At 40.3% G+C, this 22911-nt stretch overlaps 1 protein-coding gene across 5 annotated transcripts in view; it reads right to left on the bottom strand.

Annotated features, from left to right (window-relative positions):
- Positions 1-22911, bottom strand: part of TNFRSF19 (TNF receptor superfamily member 19) — a 71012-nt gene that overhangs the window by 38278 nt on the left and 9823 nt on the right. For all 5 annotated transcript variants that reach the window (XM_077158846.1, XM_077158844.1, XM_077158848.1 and 2 more), the window contains exons 2-4: positions 17162-17267; positions 14345-14455; positions 4154-4332 (exon numbers count right to left, since the gene is read on the bottom strand). In XM_077158846.1, coding sequence (XP_077014961.1) covers positions 4154-4332; positions 14345-14455; positions 17162-17230 — 359 coding nt within the window. In that variant the 5' untranslated portion in view covers positions 17231-17267. The remainder of the gene's footprint in view (positions 1-4153; positions 4333-14344; positions 14456-17161; positions 17268-22911) is intronic.

The following is a 22911-nucleotide window of genomic DNA, read 5'->3' as shown; positions in this document are numbered from 1 at the left end:
TATTTGTCCAAAATATATTTATTAAAATATATTAGTTTGAGGGCAACTGCATGAATCAATCTAGAAGATGAGCAACTCAGGTCACACTTTAAATGACCATTAAAAACTAACTGAAAATAGCTGACATGAGGGAGGCTTGGTGAGTGCAACAATTTATGGGGACTTCAAAGTGTTGACATGGTGGTGGGGCTGGTGACAGCTATCAGTGGCTATACAGAGGTTACACTGATGTATTCAGCACCTGGTCTGTTTGATCTTCATTCTACTGAAATAGATGATGGATGAATGTAAAAATTTTGTAACTGCTATAAGATTTTCCAAAGCATCAACTGACTCTCACTTTTTCACTCATACAAAGTGAGATAAGGTCAGAATCTTAAAGAACAGGACAGGGATTAAATTACCAATTATGTACTATTAATCAAAGACATTGGTTTAAAGTCTCTCAAAATTGTCATAAATTACAGTATACCAACTTGAAGATGAAGATACTGAAGTCAGAGTTCCAAACGTGACTTTAAAAGACGAACTGGATAAAGAAATCTATACATCTTTTAAAATATTCTTTCTCTTTATCTTGTTAATATAAGCTTGGTTTTTGGAATATACTAATATTTGCAACTCTGCTTCCTGCCCAAATGAGATAGGAGACAATTTTTAAAACAAAATAAAAATGTTTAAAAAGGAGCAGGCACATACACACACACAGACACATACACACGCAAGGCACCTTGTTAAATTGGCATCTGTAGCTGAATATTAAATTTTACTCTGGGCTTTGAGATCCAAAAATGGAAAAAGGCAACGGAAATCACATTGGATTTTACTTAATCACTGATGAAAGACAGCATATAAATCATTTGAATCAGCATGCAAAATAGTATATTATCAATAATATAAATCTTAATTTGAAGAGAAATTTTTAATTGAACTGAATCCAAATAACACTGGCTAGCCTAATTGTGTTAGATTCAGTTGTCAACTTGGCCAGGTGAGCATACCTAGTCTTGTTGCTGCGGACATAAGACAATGGTACCTCATTTGCTGCCAATTACATCTGCAGTCGGCTAGGAGGCGTGTCTGCTGCAATGAGTGACATTTGACTTAATTGGCTGGTGCTTAAATGAGAGAACACAATGTAGCACAGCCTAAGCAGCTCGGCATTCCTCATCTCAGCACTTGCAGCTCAGCCCAGGCCTTTGGAGATGGAGAAAGAAGTCACCCCGGGGAGAGTTGTTGGAACCCAGGGGCCTGGAGAGAAGACCAGCAGAGACCATCCTGTGCCTTCCACGTAAGAAAGAATCTCAGTGGAAATTTGGCTGCCTTTCCTCTGAAGAACCAACAAAATAAATCCCCTTTTATTAAAAGCCAATCCATCTCTGGTGTGTTGCATTCCGGCAGCTAGCAAACCAGAACACTAATTAACACCATGTTTGAAAACTACTTTGGAAAGGCTACTGAAGCTTTCTTCAAACCGTTACTTTAAGAAAGCCTGATGGTATATCATCAATCCTTCTGTGGGTGAAAGCATTTCTGCAAGGGTGACATAAAGTAGGCCAGCTTTGGTCTCATGATGAGACTCCTGTCCATCCTGAATGCAGTTACCACGTCCTATGTGTACAACCAGGTGCCTGGAGCAGACACAGGCTGAGGACCTCGTTCCTTCCTAGACTCTTGTTTCTTACTGACTAAGCAGACTGCTGCTCTTGCTTCTCAGCTGTCCACAGTGACATTTGAAATTTGAAATTTGGTCCTTATTTGAAATTCAACCAGTGGGTAATGGAAAGCCTCATCATGAGGGTAAGAGTGAGATGAGAGTTCACCAACAGGGTGGTGGGTGCTGGAGGGCACCCTGGAGATGGGCCAGGGGAACTGAGCAAGGGATGGAGACAGTGGACCAAGGTGGTTCAGGTGGCTGTCGGGATCCTAGGGAGTGGCGACAAATGGACAGGAGTAGTTCTGGTGACCTGGTCATCAGCCCCGGGGGAGGCCCCCTGTGAAATGAGATGGGGGCTAAGCTGTGCATCAGGCTGCCTATGGTTGAATCCCAGCCCTGGAATCCTCAAGCTGTGCGACTTCAGCAAGTTGTTTACTTACCTTAAGGATCAATCTCTGCCTTTGTAAAGAAGACCTCGATTAACTCCTACTTTACAGAGAGGTTTTGGTGATTAAATAAACTAATCTGCCGAATAAAGTCCTCAGTGCATAGTAAGTGTTTGTATTAGTTAGGGCTCTCCAGGGAAACAAAAGCAGCAGGACATGTGTGTATGTAAATATTAAGAAATTTATTACAGAAATTGGCTCATGCAACCAGAGATTGACAGGTCTGAATTCCTTAGGGCAGGCTGCAAATTGGAAACTCAATGAACGTGACACTGAATTACCCAGAAGTTGCAAGTTGGAAACTCCTATGAAGATAATGTCGATTTCCACAGGAAAAGCTAGAGGGAATTCTTCCTTCTGACATCTGAGTCCTCAGATCTTTAAGGCCTCCCACTGAGTGGATGAGGGGACCCACTAACCACTTGGCCCACAAGACTACTCTCTGCCCTATTTCTACCCTCAGGCGCAGAGCCTAATGCCCCCTCCCCCCGCCCCACCTTCCTTGAGGGCCAGGAACTTGGCAAGACGACCCTGATCTTGTGAGCTTGTTTTAGTCAATTCCTTTTGTCCTCAGGGACCCAGAGCATGGCTACTGATGTCAAGCTCCTGGATTTGCATACAAACTTCACCACTTACCATCTAAGTGATCAGGCCTGAATAACTTAACCCTTTATGAAGCTCATTTTCCTCATTTTAAAACATTGCCTACATGATAGGAAATAATTTGTGTAAAGTACTTAGGCTGGCATCTTGAACAGTATAAATACTCCAGAAATGTTTGCTGTCCCACGATGTTGCTGCTTCTGGCCATTTCTTACTTGGTGGAAAAGTCTGGCTGCTGCAGCCCTAGGAATTCTGGTTTCTCCCTGTTCTGACTTTGGTCTATATTCCAGCCTAATCTGTACCCATGAACTGATCAATTAACAAGATACTCTGCTGAATGCTTCCCTTTGCACCCAGAACAGCAACATCACTTCACTCCCTGCCTGACCATCTGCCTGTACCCGCAGGTCCTGCTCCTCAGACAGGATTCCCCCACATTCTGGATTTCAAGGCCACTTAGAAGCTCTCCTGCCGGGCTTCACCTCTCCACCTGGCCCAGGTGTGGTCCCCCTTCTATCCATGGACTGGATACATTATCAACGTGCACATTTAAGGTTTTCATGTGTGCACATGTGACCATGGATGCCTTTCGCCTCTCTCACCTCCTCCCTCTGACTCTTCTTCTGCAGCAGCCCTGGCCTCTCTGCCCTATGCCCACCTGAGATCTATGTCTAGACCTGGTTCTCTGCTGACCTCATCCTTCCCCCAGACCTTGGCCTGCCTAATTGCCTCACCTCCTTTGGGTCATTGCTCAGATCTTCCAATAGAGCCCACCCTGCCTACCCAGCTGAATATTGCAACTTGCCTGCCCCCTACCGTGGGTACACAGGATGCCCCCTCTCTGCTTGCAGTTTTCTATTTCCCATAGCAATTATCATTTCCTTCCAGCCTACACAATTTACTTATTTATTATTTACCACTTAGGTACATTCTTTAAAAATCTTACTGGAATATAAGCTGCACCTGGGCAAGGATCTTTGCCTCTTTTATTCACTGGCATATCCCAAGCTCCTAAAACAATAATGTCTGCTGGCTGTTCCACAGGTATTAGTTGAAATCATTAAAAGGTCATGATTTGCCCTTCCCTTCATCATTTTGATGAAGATGGACATGCTCAGACAATTATGGGCCATACCCTGTGAGCTGCCTGACCATTCCTTTGCCCCTCTGTTCATATTTGTCTTTTTTTATTGATTTGCGGGAGCTCTTTACTTTTTCACGACACTAATTGTCTGTGGGGCTGCCTGTTTTCTAACCACAGCCTGGCGGGCACATAGCAGCCAGAGAGAACCTAGCGGATGAATGCCCAGAAAGGACATAAAGCCTTGACAGATATCTTAGGATCTGGAGTGTGCGTTCACACATGGAAGAGAACGAGAGAAAAGAAAGCCACTGGGAAAATCATTCCATTCAATGACCGCGAGGGAAGAGAGAAGGTCTGACATACCCGGGCAGGCAGTCCCCGCAGACGGCGTCGCTGGTCTGAGAGCAGTTCGCCTTCTGGAAGCGGTTGCCCAGGGCGCAGTCGAGGCACGGCTTGCACTTCTGAAAGCCCCAGTCCTCCTTGAACCTGTGCGGTCTGCACGTCACACACTGGGCATCCTTCCCGTAGCCAAAGCCGCATTCCTGGGGGGTTAACAGGCCACAGAAAGCGATTCAGTCACTGCGAGCGTGAAAAAGGAAGGACTGCCGGGATCAAAGAGAGACGTGGGGGAAGAATGGCTGTGGGCCATCCCAGACACAAAGGCAGCTCTTTCAGCAAGCTCCCTGTGTCTTCCACTGCTCATCAGCTCCCTTACTCCCGGGACCACAGTCAGCCACTTCATTCAAACAGCAGCGAGGATCTGAATCACAAAGGGGCTCGCAGGCCCCCCACTGCTGCATCTTTACACGCTCGCCATCGGCTGATGGTGCTTTCTTCTTTTCTAATTAAGGCAATCGTGTGAACGTCCAGAATCTAAAGTCAGTGAAATATTCAGACGCTCATTCACGCATCAAGGCAGAAAATCCGTACTTTGATATTAAAGGGCCCTATTTTGGCAAAGGAGGGTAATTGCCCAAGAGATTTTACCCGTTCATATGCCTAGAATTATCTCTCCATTACAGTGCCCTGAATTGTCTAGCAATTTGATATTTTCTGAGAGTAGAAAGATGCATACACATAGTAATAAACTCTTTCTCTCTTTGAAAGCCCAGTGTCTCAGGAATTGGTTATTGAGCATGTTGGGGAAAAGAATACAGGGTTTTGTCCCGTAACACCTCGGTTTCTTCATCTGTAAATGACGGATGCCAGAATGCAAGTCCCACTACATATTTGCTTCAAAATGTGTATATTTTAATTGCTTTTCACATACTTTTACATAAAATCAACTAAGCAGCACTTATTGGCCAAGTTAAATCAGAACTGACACAAAGGACACTAGGTCCTCGGTTTCAATCAGGCAAAATCACTTCAAACTAGATGTTATACTAATTAAAGGAATTTCTTTAAAACTGCTAACAGGGATTATCTCTCGGGGGTAGGGGTGGGTAGCAGAATTATGAAATGATTTAATCTTTGCAATACACATTTTTCACTCTCGTAATCAAGAGGACATAATCAAGATAGATATGAAAAAGAATTTCTTTGGAAATGCACTAGGTCTTTGGGGGAAGGTCATCGTGACTGTTTGGAAGCATCGCACATGGGAGATGGGGTCCTGGGAGGTTTTGCTAAGTACTTTGGTTGCTGAGAGAGCTGGGCGCATCCTAAGACTTCCTTTGAGTGACAGTCTCTCACTCAAAGTATTCCAGGATGAAAGCCTGGCACAAGTGATTTCTGAGGGTGGAGGAAGCATTGTCACACACTAAGCACCTCTGCGACAACGGCTCCTTCAAGAGCAGAATGTTTCAAACTCCCACTTTCATCCAGCAGCTTGGGCTGCGACCGTCTCATGTACAAGTTATGACATAACGAAACAGGAAAAGAAAAAAGGAAGAGCAGGTGAAGGGAAAACAAAGCGAAAGAAAGAGGAGAAAGCAGAGAAAAAATACGTATTAACCAGGAGTAAATAGTGTCTGAATTTTTTTTTTCAAGCCAGCTGATGTAGGACAGAAAGTATGTATTTTGCAATATTGGAGTCAAACACACATGCATTTGAATGCCAGTTCTACCACTTGTTGGCTAAGTTATCTGGGGAACTCTCTGGTCCTTAGTCTCTTCATCTGTGAAATGGGGATCATAATAACTGGTTGTTTTGAGGATTGAATGGGAAACTACATAAGGCTCCTAAACTATAAGACAAGCACAGAATGGACAATAAATAAATTACACCAATGGTTTTTATTAATTTGGATTCTCCACACCCAATAAATCACCTTTTCTGATTCAAATATAATTAAACCTCACTGGGGACAAGGGAATCTTCAGACCCAAATTTTCAAGGTTTGAAACATATCACTTTCCAAGTAAAACATTTTTGCAGAATAAAAATTGTTCTAAAATGAATCACAACTAAGCACCTTTTTAAAACAGGCGAATAAAATATCATCGAACCTTCCCTCGTGAACCACCTCCTGCGTTGGACTATAACGCAACAACAAAAAAGATGGAGCCCCTCTGTCCATGCTGGGGCCCTTCCCGGCCGGGCAGGCAGGTGCATGTGGCCCTTGCTCCTAGAGTCTTCTTGTCCCCGAAAGTTGCTCCCACCTTCCAGTCCTCGGAAATTACATAAATGATCCAACTAAAAATGAAATACAAATAGGTGCTTCGATGATCTCATCTCTTTTGAAACCAAACTATACTTTGGTTTCTGGGCAGTCTGTGCTTATTTTTTAATTCTTTACTGTATTCTAGAGTTTATACTGAACACACGGACTATTCTAACCACTATTTTGGCCATATGTGGTTCTATTTCATTACATGTCCCTGCATTTTGTAGAATGAGCATTCAAGAAACTTTTTGTGTGTGTGTCCATTTTTACTAGCAAATCCATGCAAAGAAAGGAAACAAAGCCAGGCTCCAAAATGCTTCATATTTTGCCTTCATTATCTGGATATTAACTGACTATTTCTACCTAGAGTTTAGATGTTTTTGTGGCAGCAATAGTAATTTTCTCTAGGGTGGGTTTAGTTGGGTGGAGGTAAGAGACACTTGGCCTTGCATCTGTTAGTGTTGCAAAATAGCACTAAGATTTATTGAGCATGTAGTATGCACAGTACACTCTCCTGGGGACTTTATTACAGAGATTGCTTAATCTGGGAAAATTTTCTCCAAAGCATTTGCCATTTCCAGAGAAATAATATTAGAAACCTAGCCTAATAATGTTTTCAAACACTTAAAAAATTGGCTTGCAACTTGTGATATTCTAAGAAATTCATGAAATGACCATTGCACATGTTCACACAATCCTCGAATTGACGAGAAATCCAGAGAAGCTGTTTCCAAGGAGGTAAATTACAGTATAGTGTCTATGGCAGCGACCACTTTTAGAGCCGACTGTCACATTTCTAAAGCACCATAAACAGAGAGACCCTGTAATTATTTCAAATCCAGGTTATAAAGTAAACAGTACATAAATATTAAATTACTCCCAATATAAATGTCTGCTTTGATGTTTTTATATCATTCAGTAAAAGGGGGGGGCAGCTAAAATGCTTTGACATTGCCCCCTTTAAATTCAATAAATAACTACCAAGAGAAAACGACGCTATGGAAAACAATCACAATACTTCACCAGCATATATCAGAATAGCGTGTTTACACACTTGTTCCACTGCCCTGGCTAGAGACTATTCTTGTTCCCTTCGCTTTTGATCGGTTTTCATACTGAAAAAGTAACTACACACAAGGCTGGTTGGTTGACAATGCGTCTTCTTCCCATCCCTGGGAAGGGCCACGTGTAAAGGTTAACCCACACGGCTGCCTTGCTTTCTCCTCTTTAAGTAGTCTTTGCTTTATTTCACCAAAAATCCATTCATACCTTTTCTTCTATTCCCAAACGTCCCGCACCAGCCTGCTGAGGCAAATTCTGCGCCTGGGAAAATTACCCCATTTCTACCCATAATTTTGGAGAAAAGATCTGAAAAATTTTATGCTCTTTTCATTAAATGCATCCTTGCACCATCTTATGGCTGCAAGTGTTGCTCAACAAGCACTTCCTGGCTGCCTCCCCGCCCTAGCACGGGGCACCCTCAGGAAGGAGAACTGGTCCAGTACAGTAAACCGGGCTGCATCAGTTGCAAGGGGAGAGGTTAGTGTTCTCTCTGAATCCTGCTATGGAGCGTTCCCCAAGATGAGTGGAGTAAAAACCAAAAGTAAGACCAGAACAGGAGCACACACATGCACACTCTCTCTCTCTCTCACACACACACACACACACACACACTCACACACAGGAGTAGATTTCTCACAGCTTACCCCAAAACCTGGTAGCAAGTTTCACCTGTGTGAAGGGCTGGGGGGTCAGGGATGGGGCTTGGCTGAGGGAGGCAGGGAATAAAAGGACAAACGAGTGGGAGGGGGGCTGGGGAGAACTTTCTCATTTATTTAAGTGAGTCACGTGGCCTGGACATCAAAATTAGATAGACACGTTTTCTTTTTATGGGGCACGGTCTACCATGAATATCAATGGTAGAAATACATTTAGGTTATAACTACTTTAAGGTCTTTAATTATGAAATTATGACCTGAATCTTCAAAGCCAGAAGGAAACAGTCAGGACTTTCCTGAATTGCTGAGAAGGCCTTTTAGAAATAAAATTTAAGGTGGGAAAATATTGAAATGCCACTGTGATAAGATCCCTACTTAATTCTTCAAATCATACAATAGAGGAACAATCCTTGATATCTGATGCCTGCCTCCCTTCATCTCTCCTTCCCCAAAGCCCATGTAGTAACTGGTCCATAACAGGCTGATGAGCAATAAATGAATGCTTTCTGAATACACACATGAATGGACAAATATTATTTAAGACAGTATTTCTAGAGTTTCATAAATTTTTTATAATTCCAGGGAACAAAAGCCTGTAAGACCTATGGCAATGGTCCCACTTGGTAAGGTAAGACAGTTTCCTGGTGTGGTCCTCCTGGGCTGGGGGTGGGGAGCAGCCCTCCTCACCTTGGTTGGTTCCAAGGCAGAAGAAGGTGGCGTCCAGCTGGGCTGCTTCCACCCAAGCTGGTGGCAGTGGTAGTTCTGTCACGCTGCCCAAGGTTTTTAAGCCATATTTGGTGGCCTTCCAGTAACAAAATGACTCAAAGTAAACTGCCCCCAAATCCCCTTCTCTCCTCCCTCTGCAAATCCAGGACTTAACAAAAACACTAGTGGACTCCCACCTGCATTTTAGAGCAAGTCCACACACCGCAGGAGAGCTCCTCACAGCTCACCAGAGTCCATGCGACACACTCAGGGCTCTCTGCTCTAAAGCACTATTTATTTGTACAGCCAATAAGTCATTAACTTGGGTACTTTGAACTTTAAAAGTTAGATGTGAGATTTCAAATTTGGACAGAGAAGTTATTTGAGGAGGAAAATCTAGGGCACCTAAATGGAAATGACAAATTAGCTTTTAGGTCACGGGTGTTTAGAAGTCAGCTTTTTAATTTCCTTTAATAAAACACCACCAAGGTGATATTTCTGCCTTCCCCTACCCCCCCTTTCAGTTTATGAGAGTATGTAGTTGAGTTTTTAAAAGACATATGACAAGCTAGAGCTTGTTAACATCTGCTACACATTCTGAGCTCTATCAGGTATAATTAAACATAAAGTGAGCAACTCCAGTTAAACGGCAGAAATAAGTTGGTTGTATGCTTACAAATTACTTTACGTTTTTGTAAATTTCTTCAGAGGGACTAAATGGTTTTGTAGAAAAGTAGTCAACTTGAGAAATAGGAACCATGCATCCAGGTGGAGGAAAGGATGTTGTTGTTTATGAGTAAGTTTTTCACGTTAACAAAAGTCATCCCAATGATTGGTTAGAAAAGCTTACTTTGAACACTGTGCCAGAGACTTGAAGCCTGTTTCAAGTGTTTCATGCAAAAACTAGTTTCCTGATTTACTGCTGTGAGGCGAACATGTTAAAAGCACGTTGTTGGCATTGATTCTTGGTAAGGAGACAGAGTCATGGCTGGAAAATTCTAGACAGTAGAAATAAAAAGTCTAACGTGGTAACTTTGAGAAAATGAAAACCATCCTCTTCCATAGATTCCGATGACATATTTATCTTCAGGAATCGAAAGACTGCTGAAGGCTGTGGAAAATTCAGACACAGGCTCAAAATGACCAGTGTACACTATTTATGGAGCAACATTAAGCAATATTTGGGGGTTTTTTTGCCTCAGAAATAGGAAAAAGCCATTCTTAATTATCTTTCATATAAAATTCCAAAAACTAAACATTGTCGTGGAAGAGACAACAAATATGGCCCAATGGGGGAAAAAAATCTTCCCAAGTAGACCCCATATGGCTCAGTGGCTTGTAATAGACTTTTCTAAAGATACAAAAGAAAATTAACTTGTTGATTAAGCTGAACTACTGAGAAGAACCTAAATGAGAAGAAATGATGAGGCAGTATTGGAGTGTGAGGAATGCAAGGAGCCAGGGGGTTCAGAAACAGACTGTGCTTGGAAACGGGGATGAGGCGAAGGCAGCATGAAGGAGGAAGATGAGGAGGAAGGCTGGACCAAGAAGGCAGCTCCTGTACTGCACAGAGAGTTGGGTCAACATGATTTGGACATTGCTTTGTCTTAGAAGCTGCTCCTAAGCCGGAATTTCTTGAGGAAAGTCCATCATTCTGGAGCTGCACTCTTCAGTATAAGAGCCACAGTCACGTATGGTTAAATTTAAATTTAATTAATTTAAATGAAATATTCAGTTCCTCAGTGATACTGGCCATATTTCAAGTGCTCAATAACCATGTGTGGCTAGTAGCCACCATATTGGCCAGTGCAGGAAAGACCATTTCCATCACTTCAGCAAGTTCTATTGGACAACACTGTACTGGAGAATTACCAACATGAGAGACAGCTCATTACCCCCAAGGGACTCCACCAAAATACCCTAATAGCAATGACAATGGATAATCAATTAACCTCTTTGTGTCTCAGTTTCCCCTTCTCTTAAATGGAGAAAATCATACTCCATATTTAGGAGGAATGTTGTGTTGTAAGATCGCCATTATTTAGTAGATGAAGAACGCAAAGAGAGTACCTGGTTCATTATGATAAGTGTTAGCCAGTATTTCTACTTTGGTTGCATGAAACCTAAACACAGAATGACAAATAAAGATATATTTCAGAGAGAGCACATATTTGTTGTGTAAAGAGGTATCCTTTAAATGAGCACAACCCAAAGTACCAAAGCTGAAAAGTTTGTTTAAAAAAGCAGCCATTTGAAAGAAGAACCAAAGAAAGGAAGGGCATCAGTCTAAATAAACAGTAATGATGTTACTGGACCTGGAGCTGCTATCCAGACGGCTTATTATCTAATACTTGAAAGGAAGTAATAAGGTGATGGGTACGGTTGGCCACACACAGAACTGGCCGGCCAAGCTCACCCTATCCGCAGGAGCACTGCCTCTGCACCTTCCGCTGAGCTCCTATTGCATGTTTTAAATGGTAGAGACTTAACAATGGGAGAGTTAGCTCAGATACCTTGAGAAAAATAGAGCTGAATAACTTCCAGAGAAAATAATAATTAGGAGTAGTGAAACCACAGAAGAGAATTTTAAAAATACCTGCTTAGCCAAAGCATTCCCCAGCTTTAGCTTTAAGGCACAGACACACGTGTGTAATTCAGAGAACCTCTGAGCACTAATTTATGCCCATGGCCGCAGTTTGCTGTTTTAGATAGAGACCTGATAATAGGAAATCGGACAGACGTTTCAAGTTATGTTTAGTAAAGCGGAACAATAATGTTAGCATAGAGGTTATTTGAAAGCTTTTCTATCTGGTGAAATGCACTTTTTTTTTCAACCCTTGATATAAAACACACTTTAGTTGGGAATATCAATAACTTGACCCGCATTTCTACTTTTTCACAGCTAACTTTGGAATGTTTGCTGTTGACGGAGCTTTTAAGATTTCAAACACACAGAGGGACTGCACTCGCAAGTCTCTGTTAAAAAGGTAAGCTCATTCTTTCATTACAAATTTAATAGATATCCCTCAAAATTATACATTTAGAAATCCAAGTAAAAAAAATTAGTTTATGAGTTGTCTGAAAAGAACAACAACAAAAAGTCTATTCTTCATCAAAAGAATAAATGTTCCCTTGATTTGTAAAGCTTGGAGATGATGATTAACCAAGTTGAATATGCCTGTTCCTGTAAGTGATTTGCCCAGTTTGAATATGCTCAGAACTTACTTATCTTTCCTCTGAAAGGTACGTGTTATTATAAACACATAAAACAGGCAGCATGGAAAGAAGAAACTGCCAACTGATGAATGCACAGTTTAGAAATTTCTATCCCCAGAGTAAGTGCTTATAAAAAGCTCAAGCTCCTTGAATTGATTAGTTAGCTGGAAAATAAACATATTTGTATTTTCCTTTGTAGGTTTGCATCCTTTGCCTCTCTTATGTTTGTGCATCTTACAGCAAGTCTCAGTTGCTAAGTTTATTCAATAAAACTGCGATGAAAGCCTTAACCAAATATAATATTTGTGATGCAAACACATACACACACACACACATGAAGTCATTAACTTTTTTACTACTAGATTTGATTTAAGTGATCTTTTCTTTTTTTCCAAAAAATACCTGAGGTTGATTGATTCCTTTAGTAATCAATCGTTAAGTACCTATTAGGAGAGAGGCATTATGTTAGGTTTCAAGGATTCAAAGCTGAATAAGATGGGTTGCTGGCTCTCAGAGTGGAAATATCAAAACAAGCAGTAATGTGGTATATATTTGTGCATCTGAATGGGTCATAAGAATCTAATTCTTAAGTGACATCATCACCTTTATTTTTATTTCCAACTCATTCAATTTTGTCCTCATCTTTATTTTTGATGAAGAAAATGATAATAAATATTAAAACAGAAATATTAATAAATAAGTGAAATGCATAAGGGCAGAATTATTAGCATTACTTCTCTTTGGTTGTTTTCAATATAATAGAGTTGGACAGCTATTTTAAAACTTGAGGAAAATTGCTACTGAAAGAAAAATACTTCTGGATATCCATGGGAAATTATGAATGTAGAAATTGTTGACAGATACTGTTCTCAGAGGATTTTTTTTTTAAATATTTCAGCTGATAGGACCTTCATGTTTTGGTCTGTTTCTCCCAAATTTATTTTGAAGTAATGTTCTTTAGATTCAAGGAAAAGGGAGCAATTCCTTGGGAATGATTTACTCATCTTTTCGAATCTGTGAAGTTTCATCCAAATTTTCTCAGACATTTGGGAAAAGAAGTACATTTGAGGGTAGAAACTTCAACATCTATTTTGCTCTTGGGCACTGTCACATTTTTAACTACTTTGCCCATAAATCCTAGAAACTTTGATGGGTTATGAATGGATCTTTTCATATCTAACATAGGAAAGCATTCCTCTGAAAATGCATATTACTGCAGTCAACAGGAGTTGGAAAATAACTGTTGAGATGCTATAGTCAATCAGATATCACGGGAGTTCAAGGGTCAGCCAGTTTTAATCCAAATATAAAGCCCAGTGCTCAGAACTCAGCACTTATTGAACACAAACACCAAAGAAGCCCTCTACTAGGAAGCCACTATTGAAGCTCTTTGTTTCCTGCTGCTTGTAGATCATTGATCAAAAATCTATGAATGACAAAATTCAACTTTAGATAAAGGCGGGCTGCACAGAAAAGGACTTCTCTTTTAAAAGTCACTTTAAAACAAACCAAAAATCTATTGTTCCTTTTCTAACAGGAAGACTTTGATGCTTTCTTTAGTACATCAAGTTCTCCACAACTAGTAACATCTTCAAAAGGCCAGAAAATAAAGCAACTGAATATATAAGCTCTAAAGAAGATTACTTTCAAAAGCGAAGCTCCCGAGAATACCTAAGAACTGTAAAATGTGTCCTGTTTTAAAATAATTTTTTTAAAACAAATAGTGAGTGAAAGGATTATATTTAAACTGCTCCTGGGAGTGTTATACATTCAATGTGAGCAAAGTCATAATAACACCAGTATTTTCAAAGGCACATTCAAAACCCTGGTTTACAAAACATCTGCATTTTGCAGCATACTTACTTGGGACCAATTGTGCTCGCCACTTCTTGACTAGCAATAGTAACATTCATTTTAAGACAAAGAAGCTCTAATAAACGGTAGCATTGACAATGCTTTATTTTTAAAGTTTTGGTAGGCGATGGATTCCTTTTAATGAACGCAAATAAATTTCAAAAACCCAATTTTAAAAATAAAAAACTACAAATGTTAAATTACATGATATAATGGCATTTGTTGAATTCTGGTTATTAGAAGCTATTTCTTTTACCCCCGTTAAGACAAATGAATCAAAAGTATTGAAAAAGGAATTGAATCACAGATGACTAACGTGACACAATGGACCAAGAATTCTGCCCTAGCATGTGAAGATTCACTGGCAATTAACTACAAGAGTGTAGCTGAAGGGAATGCATTGTAGAAACACAGATACACAACTATACCATGTGCCCTCTTTCCCTACGTACCTTAGACAGCTCCATGCCGGGACCACACTGCGGGCAGAGAATGCAATTTCCAGACCGATCCCTGAATTCTTGTTGTCTACAGTCTCCTGTTTCACAGAGCACTTTACATGACTGGAAAAAAAATGTTTCACAAAACATTGTCTTAAGGTACTTTATATCTGTTTGCATGAAAGGAACAACATCTTCACTATTATTCATACGATCACTGAGCTTAAACATGAATTCAGAGTGAGGCAGATTTAATTCTCACTTCGGAAGAAAGACTAAGTCAGTGGGAACAAGAAACCAATGAATCTGCTTCCAGATAATACTCATCTGTTTCCTAACTGAAGTCTCCCTTCTTCTTGAAATTAATTACTATCTTCTTCTGATATCTGCTGAACACCTAAGGTGGGAGATGACTCAGGAGCTACAGTTTCCCTAAATAAGAGGATGCATGAGAGATTCAGAGACTCAAAGGTCCTTTCACTACATAAAAATTTCTGAATTTAAAAGTGTATTTTTTTCTTGATCCTCAAGAAACATAAACATATTCAAGTATAAGGACTTGAAAATAAATGAAACTGATTAGATCAGTATAGCCCCAAGAAGTTTGAGATTATCTTTTAGACATACCATAGCATGGCTACATGCCTATAGTTTGATGTAGGAGTCTCAACCTTTTTTCAGTTGAACGACTTTTCTTTCAAAAAACACTTTCTGTGAGCTGAGACTCAGCATCAAGGGATTGAGAAAACCCCTAGAATGAGCTGAGACTCAGCATCAAGGGATTGAGAAAACCTTCTCGACTAAAAGGGGGGAAGAGTGAAATGAGACAATGTGTCAATGGCTGAGAGATTCCAGACAGAGTCCAGAGGTTATCCTGGAGGTTATTCTTGTGCATCAAGTAGATATCACCTTGTTAGTCAAGATGTAATGGAGAAGCTGGAGGGAACTGCCTGAAAATGTAGAGCTGTGTTCCAGTAGCCATGTTTCTTGAAGATGATTGAATAATGATATAGCTTTCACAATGTGACTTTGTGATTGTGAAAACCTTGTGTCTGATGCTCCTTTTATCTACCTTGTCAACAGACTAGTAGAACATATGGAATAACAATAAATAATGGGGGAACAAATGTTAAAATAAATTTAGATTGAAATACTAGTGATCAATGAAAGGGAGGGGTAAGGGGTATGGCATGTATGAATTTTTTTTCTGTCTTCTTTTTCTGAATAGATGCAAATGTTCCAAGAAATGATCATGATGATGAATATGCAAAAAAAAAAAACCACTTTCTGACAATCGCAAGATCAATAAAAGTCTTGATGGTGACAACTGTGTTAAACTCTCTGAACTCTTCAAAGTAAAAAGTACTATATAAATATGAGCTAACAGTCTTATTGATTATGATTTAACTATTTATTGGGATCCAACACATACTTCAGTTCATAGCAAAGGACTTACATAGATTATGCTTTGGCAAAAACAAATCTTGCACACCATTTCCCAAAATATAGCTTTTTTCCTTATTTTACCTAAAAATGATGACATGCTCACCTTATACACTATCCTCCTACAAAATTGTGTTTACCTCTTAACAGAGAGTATTTCATAAGAAAATATTGGTATTAATAACAGAACCTCAGAGTTGGAGAAGGCATTCGGTTTCCCTCTTATCCTAAGCGGGAAAGCCCTTAACTCTTCTGTCTACACTGTTTCCCTAAAGGAAAGCTAGAAACTGTAGGAAGCACTTGGGGAAACACAGACAGTTATTACGCACAGTGCCTTACTGGAGTGATGTACACCTAGTTACACAGTGAATTTTTATGATTAAGTTAGTGAGTAATTACTCAGTACACATTACCTCCACCTTGAAGTAGGAATTTCCAAAATGCTATCTGTCAACTTCCTTGAATAAAGTCAAAGCCTGTTAACCTCTAAGGCAGACAGGAGAATTCAAGGTGGAGTCTGGGACTACATGACTTTTTGGGACTAAAGATCTAATAATCTCTTCCCACCTCCCTTAACACTGCCTTAACCAGTCTTAGAGGAGTTTGAGTTTATTTAAAGGGCAGCTGTAGACTCCTTCCCCTGACAAAGAGATCGGAATCTCTTTGAGAAAGAAATTCCACTACCTCCTTCCTAGACCCCCTTTTTCTAATATTTAACAACCTTAACTGGCAGAAAGGAAGTTTTCCTTATATATACCTGGACCCCAGACTCCAATGTAAACCTACTTCCTCTTACTTCGCATCCCAAAAAGATTTTTAGTACTGTCTTCTGTGTAAATACTCAAAATATTTATAAACCATTATTTTAACTCCAAATTAAATAAATTTCAGTTCTTTTTGAATGCCTTCCTGGGTCACTTGTGCCAAACCTTCAAACATTAAAATTGTCCATCTGCCTTTGAACTCCTTTTTTTTGTCAGACCAAGAAGGATATAAATAATTATTAACAAATTGCTTTTTAAAAAATCAATTCTAAACTCTCCATGCACTGCGGAAGTCATGGGTTTCAAATTAAAATGTACAATCTCGTAGGGTGTAGAGGTTGCTAAACGAGACCTAGGCCTATAAATCCAAAATAACATCACTGTCATGGCCCTACAAGTAATGTTTCAATTTTATGGCTTCCTCTAAATTTCAATAAACTAATTTTGACAATTGTTATAAAAGTCAAGAATGAGCAGCAGTTTTCACATTTATAACTAAATGGAATTTGAAGGAAATGGAATTTGAAGGAAATAAATAGTATGGGATCAGAAATAGGAAGTAGTTTGGGTATTTCTATGATTTCTTTCACCACATTTTTATGAAAGAGAAGAGTTTACTTACCAAGTAAGCTAGTAAAACTGCAACGGTGAAAAATGTCTTCTCTTGTTCTGGTAACACTTGTAAAGCCATGGTGAAAAGCGGTCAGTGGATTTATCGGTGAAGAGATCTAAATCAAAGAGAAGACATAGTTCACATTAGAAGCAGGAACGGCTGTGCAGTGTTTACTCTGTAATGCTAGTTGCCATGTATGCTAGGTCATAAATAGTATTTATGTCCTAAAAGAAATGCTTTTTTTTTTTTTTACTATATGCTGTATGGTGGGGCTCACATTTCATTCTTTTTCCATGTGAGTATCCCATTATTGCAACACCATGTGTTGCATTTTGTTTGTTTGTTTCTGTTTGCTTGTTTGTTTGGGGGAGTGCATGGGCCAGGAATTGAACCCGGGTCTCCTGCATGCCAGGTGAGAATTCTACCACTGAACTACCCTCGCACTCCCTAAGAAGTGCCTTTTTGAAAGATGAAAGAACAAATAACAAATAGTTCTTTTAAAGTTTAGGTCATGAGGCCTGAAACTGGTTCTGCATCCCAGGTTGTTGCAGCCTGGATGTTCTACTCCAGGGACTGCAGAGTCCAGCCTACTTCACCCAGCAGCGAGCTGCCGGCAAACAGTGAGGACATAAACTTTCCATTTGTACAGGCTTAGTCCGTGCCAGCAGCGTAATCGGAGTGATAAAAGGGCAATTAACACGTACTAAGCACTATTACTTACCAGGTACTATTCTTAGCACATTAACTCATTTAATCCTCACAGCTCCTCCTGAAGGTGAGTTACGAGGAGTTAACCCCAGTTTAAGGATGAGGAAACGCGGCTCAGAGACAGGGAAGGAAGTTGCCCCAGATCACCAAGGGGAAGATGTAGGACCAGGACTCGAACCCAGTTGGTCCGGCTGCAGTACCCTGCCCTGACATATCCTGGGCCATACACCCTGCAAAAGCCATCTTCTCTGTGATGAAATGATGAAATTGAGGCCTTAATCTGATATTCCAATACAAGAAAAGCCAAGCTGATTCTTTTTCACTAGAAATGATCTAAATGTAGAAACAAATCTTTTTTTTTTTTTTTTTTTTACTGATCCACATAATGATAAGAAAAGAGACACATTTTTAAAAAACAAAAGTAAAAAAGCTGAGCATCATCTGTTGCTCTGTTAGGTGGAAACAGCAGTTCAGATTCCCTTTAAAGTTGATGCTTGCAAAACTAACAGAGACCCAGAGCAGACAATTTGACCACTTAGAAAGAAGCCAGAGCAGAGACCCAGTGGCCAAATAGCTGAAGAAAAACAACCAAGAAGCCCGGTGGGCAGGTCTGCTCTTTCAGCTGCTGGTCGAGTAGCGCCTGGGCTTGAGCCAGCAGATAGCAGAGAGTTTGGACAAATCCAGATGAATCGCTGCAGCTGTTTTAGCAGGACCAGGGATCAGAGCATGCAGCAACCATTTTATGTCTGTTGGATGAACGAACCATTTTTAGTGGATTCAAGCAACTTTTTTTTGGCTTTTCTAGCCTCTTAGTCACAGCTTTTGGTCCTGCATATTTCAGAATCAATCCAGCAATTACCCAACCATGCAATTTACTGCTTGTGCAGACTCAGGCTTGCGGTCAGAAGATAAAAATCACACTCCCCAAAAGGTAAGCCCTGGGTGATTTTCTCTTGACAAGGATTTAGGAGAAGCAAAGTGATAGCATGGTCCTCAATTTTTAAAATGATTGTTAACGGTTGAAAGAAAAGGCGTATACTGTATATGGGAGTAAACCAGAATGGAAAAGAGTATAAAATATGAGAAAAAAGAGTCAGTCAGCACATACCATAATCAAGCAAGAGTTTGGACAGACCACTCATGGGGGTCCCGTCCTAAGAACTGTGTGGGGGCAGCAAATGCTGCTGTATCTTCCTTTACAGGCCATCTCGGGCATGCATAGCAAGTTAAGAGTCATGGCAATATGATTCTGACGCCACAAGATACACCATCTTTATGAGCAAAATGAAAATATATCAAAACATTAACAGTGATTGGGTTCATGTGATGGCATGCTGGGTCATTTTTTCCCCTTGTTTTCCTAAGTGTTCTTCAAAGTGTATATATCTCATTAACACTGAAAAGGAAATATTTGTAATGGTCTTGGAGCACGAAGGTAAGTGACACAGTGCTGTTTCTTGAAAAGTTTAGATATTAAAGGAGGTAACGAGAAAGAAAAACACTGCCAAGGAAAGGAGGAAATGCAACAAAATATGATGCATTTTGCCTCATAAAGGGATGTCTTTTAGATGATAGGGTAGGAAAAGTTAATATGCTGATTTGTGCTATTCCTCCAGCACACATGCTAAATTGAATAGTTTTAATGGGAAATACAAAATTAGCCATGCTATTCCTGAATTTTCAAGTAAACAGGTGAGTCTGAACCCCACCCCCAGTCATCTTCTCTTAACCCAAGCGCCTTCTCATCGCTCCCCTTTTCCATCACTGCTTGTTCCTCTCATGACCCATTCGGCTCAGCCACACCAATGTACTCAAGGTTCTCCTGAGCATCCAAGACCTTTCCCTTGTGCACAGATCTTGGGCTGACAGCCTCTTTCCTACTGGATTTCTTCCAGAACCAGCTCAGCTGTCACACCTGCTGAGAAGTCTCCTGGACCAAGCCTCAGTGGATGGACTGGCCCTCTGTGTTCTTACAGCCCTTTCCATACTTCTATGCAGCCTTTAGCACATTGCAGAGCAATTTTCTTTATTTATATGTCAGTTATGTTTGCCAGGCTGTACACTCCTCTGCCTTACTACTCTTTGCATCCCCAGTGTCCGACACAGTGCCTGTCACGTAAAGATGCTCAATAAATGTTGAATTAGCAAAGTGAATGAAGAAGCACCAAAAAAAAGAATATGCTGTGAAAAACAAGTGAGATTTAGTTGTACATAACAGGCTTAATTCCCATGTAGGGAACAGAACAAACCTTCTGCTTGGAATGCGTATAAACTATCTGGTTGCATCTTCAAGGTACATTTAGTAGATGGTCTAAATGAAAGAATGATCTATTTTCTAAAATACTAACTCGTTCAAAAAATGAAAGCAGTTTCGGGTGGTGCACTGGTGGCTCAGTGGCAGAATTCTTGCCCGCTGTGCCGGAGACCTGGGTTCGATTCCCAGAGCCTGCCCATGTCAAAAAAAAAAAAAGAAAGAAAGCATTTCCTTTACATAGTTCTTACATTTGGAACTGGCAATCTAGATGTGCAGCAGAAACACAGCACTTTCCTGTGACTTCTCTCTTAACCTGGCTTTTTATACCATGAATAGTTCAGAATGGGTAGATAGGCTGCAAGAAGCTGGGAATACTGCCATCCATTTCTGATGACCCGGTTCTGAGAGCGTTCTGCACTTAAACTCAATATGGGTAAAAATTGCCTGGGTTTGATTGGGAATCGTCAGGGGACACGGAAACCAGAAGGTGTAAGTGTTCAGATCCATTTCCACCATTTCTTAGCAATGTCGCTCTGAGATTGCACATGCGTAAAAGGGAGGTAGCAATAGAGCCTCCGGCTTGTAGGGATGCTGTGAAGATTAAGTGGGCTAATGCGTGGAAAGGGCTCTGCCCAAGGCCTCGGACGCAGTCGGAGCCCAGTGGATGACAGCTGCTGATGCTGTCGCTGATGGTTTTGAGAACCCACTTATGAAGTGTGGGACCTCGGCAAGTTACTAAACCCTCCATCTCAGCATCCTCGTCTCTAGACTGGGCCTAGTAAGAGTACCTCCCTCCTGAGGCTGCTTGAGGACAGTGAGTTAACGGTTGAAAAGCATTCTTGTCTATTAAATAAGTTAATGGATAGCAACCATTTGGGGCCATAGTAAATGCCAGGCAGTGCTAGCAATGATTGTTTTTTGCATTGAGGGCTGTTATGAGCGAGGAGCAAATGATCCAACGTATGTGATGCTCCTTGAAAACTGTGAGCATTCGACCAACTAAGTCATCATTTAGATGGTCACAATCAAGTGTCGGGCAGCACCCCAGATCGTGCGGCCCACACACCTGCGGGAATTGTGTGAAGGCTCAGAACAGTTGGTAGTTTGAATGAAGCATTTCTAATGGTGAACACTGTCTTAAATGCTTTATGACGATCATTTTTTCCCCTTACTATCACACTCATACTCATCCTGATATGATGGGAGAAAAAATTGAGGATCATAGGACATTTGTCTTAGAACCAGTGAAAACTGAGTCCCAATCCATGCCTGGGTGACCGTAAAAGACCGTAAAATGGGCTCTTGGCCTGCTATGTCCTACTCAGTGGCAGCATCAAATGACTCCTTCCATTTAGGGAGAGTCGGATTACATCAAGAGAACTGATGATGGGTATGTTATAAAATAATCTATGCAAGGATTTATCTGTTTGTCTGACAAACTTTTATTAAACAGTGATGAGGTGCCTGAAAGTGGTAAGTACTGGGCAGTGGGGAGGGGACTAGTAAAAGGGGCTCACAGTTCAGCAAGAGTGATAATCTCATAAATATTTTTTTAATATATCCTAGCCAAGGGGTATTTTGGAAATAAACAATTTAGTTGATGGAGTATTATAACTGTGACCTTGAATTTCCTGGAACAAAATGAAATACCTTATGGAATTCTTTGGCATTCATAAAAAGCAGGAAAATTTAATGAAATAACTTAAGCATTTGAGTAATAATATTTAAAATAAAAATAAAGCAATAAAAAGGTTATTTATTAAGATTGCTTTTAACTGCTAGGCATTTAAGATCTGGCCTAAAGACAGAAGAATGCTTTTATATGCTTCAGGGTTCTATTTCTTTGGGAATGGCTTATCAAGCATGAGCCATGCAAATTGCTCAGATATGTACAATGGGTTCTCTGGGGCTAGGGGGTTTCATAGTTTGCTAAAATATCCAGACTATATACCATCTACCAATGATCTAGCATCCAATTTTGCAAAACGAGTAGAGAAACTGGATATAGTTAAGCAGTAAGAAGACTGATAATGCCTGTACATTATCAGAGTGGAGGTGGTGCTGTCAGGAGAACTGGGCAAGCAAAATAGAGAGGATGCAAAATAGAGAGGATATGGTCTAAACCCCAGAGCTGGCAACAATTAGCTAGAGCCGAGTCTCAGTTGTCCTGTGTTTGAAAGAACAGACCCTCTGTAGTGCCCCACCACCCCCAGTCTCCACCACTCCCTATTGCTTCCTCTGGCTGCCTTTCCTCATTTTAGGGCCAGCCTGGTCTCTACAGTCATTTGTGTTTATCACCAATTAGGCTTTGAGGACTTAATGACAAGAACTGTGGTTTCTCTCTAGAATTGCCATTCACTCAAAATAGGTGCCCAATAAATGTTGAATGAATGAATTGATTCATTTTTAAGGATGATATTTTACCACTTAGTCTGGAGGTGAGGACTGAAACAATATATGTGAAGTATATGTATAACTATAAGTATATGAGTAACTGTGGTAGAACAAATTTCAGATCAGGACCCTGAATATAGCACTCTAATATTGACAAAGACAACCAAGTAGGAAGACTGATCTTTATTTTTCCAATATTAACAAACTTAGTAAACTTTTTGAGGTTGATTTTTATTTTAGGTCTTTTATAAGCCTCAAATATATAACCTTGGAATAATTCAAACTATCTGGATAATTCTTTCATAAATAAATATTTAATTTTCTTTATTTTTCCATCCCTTAAAAGCAATTTGGCTTATTATCCAATGGACGTAGTGCATGAAATAGGTAACAGTATTGGCAT

Source organism: Tamandua tetradactyla, chromosome 4 (assembly GCF_023851605.1).
Source record: "Tamandua tetradactyla isolate mTamTet1 chromosome 4, mTamTet1.pri, whole genome shotgun sequence".
Taxonomy (NCBI): domain Eukaryota; kingdom Metazoa; phylum Chordata; class Mammalia; order Pilosa; family Myrmecophagidae; genus Tamandua; species Tamandua tetradactyla.
Note: the sequence above shows the minus strand (reverse complement) of the source record. Positions and strands in the feature narration are given on the sequence as shown.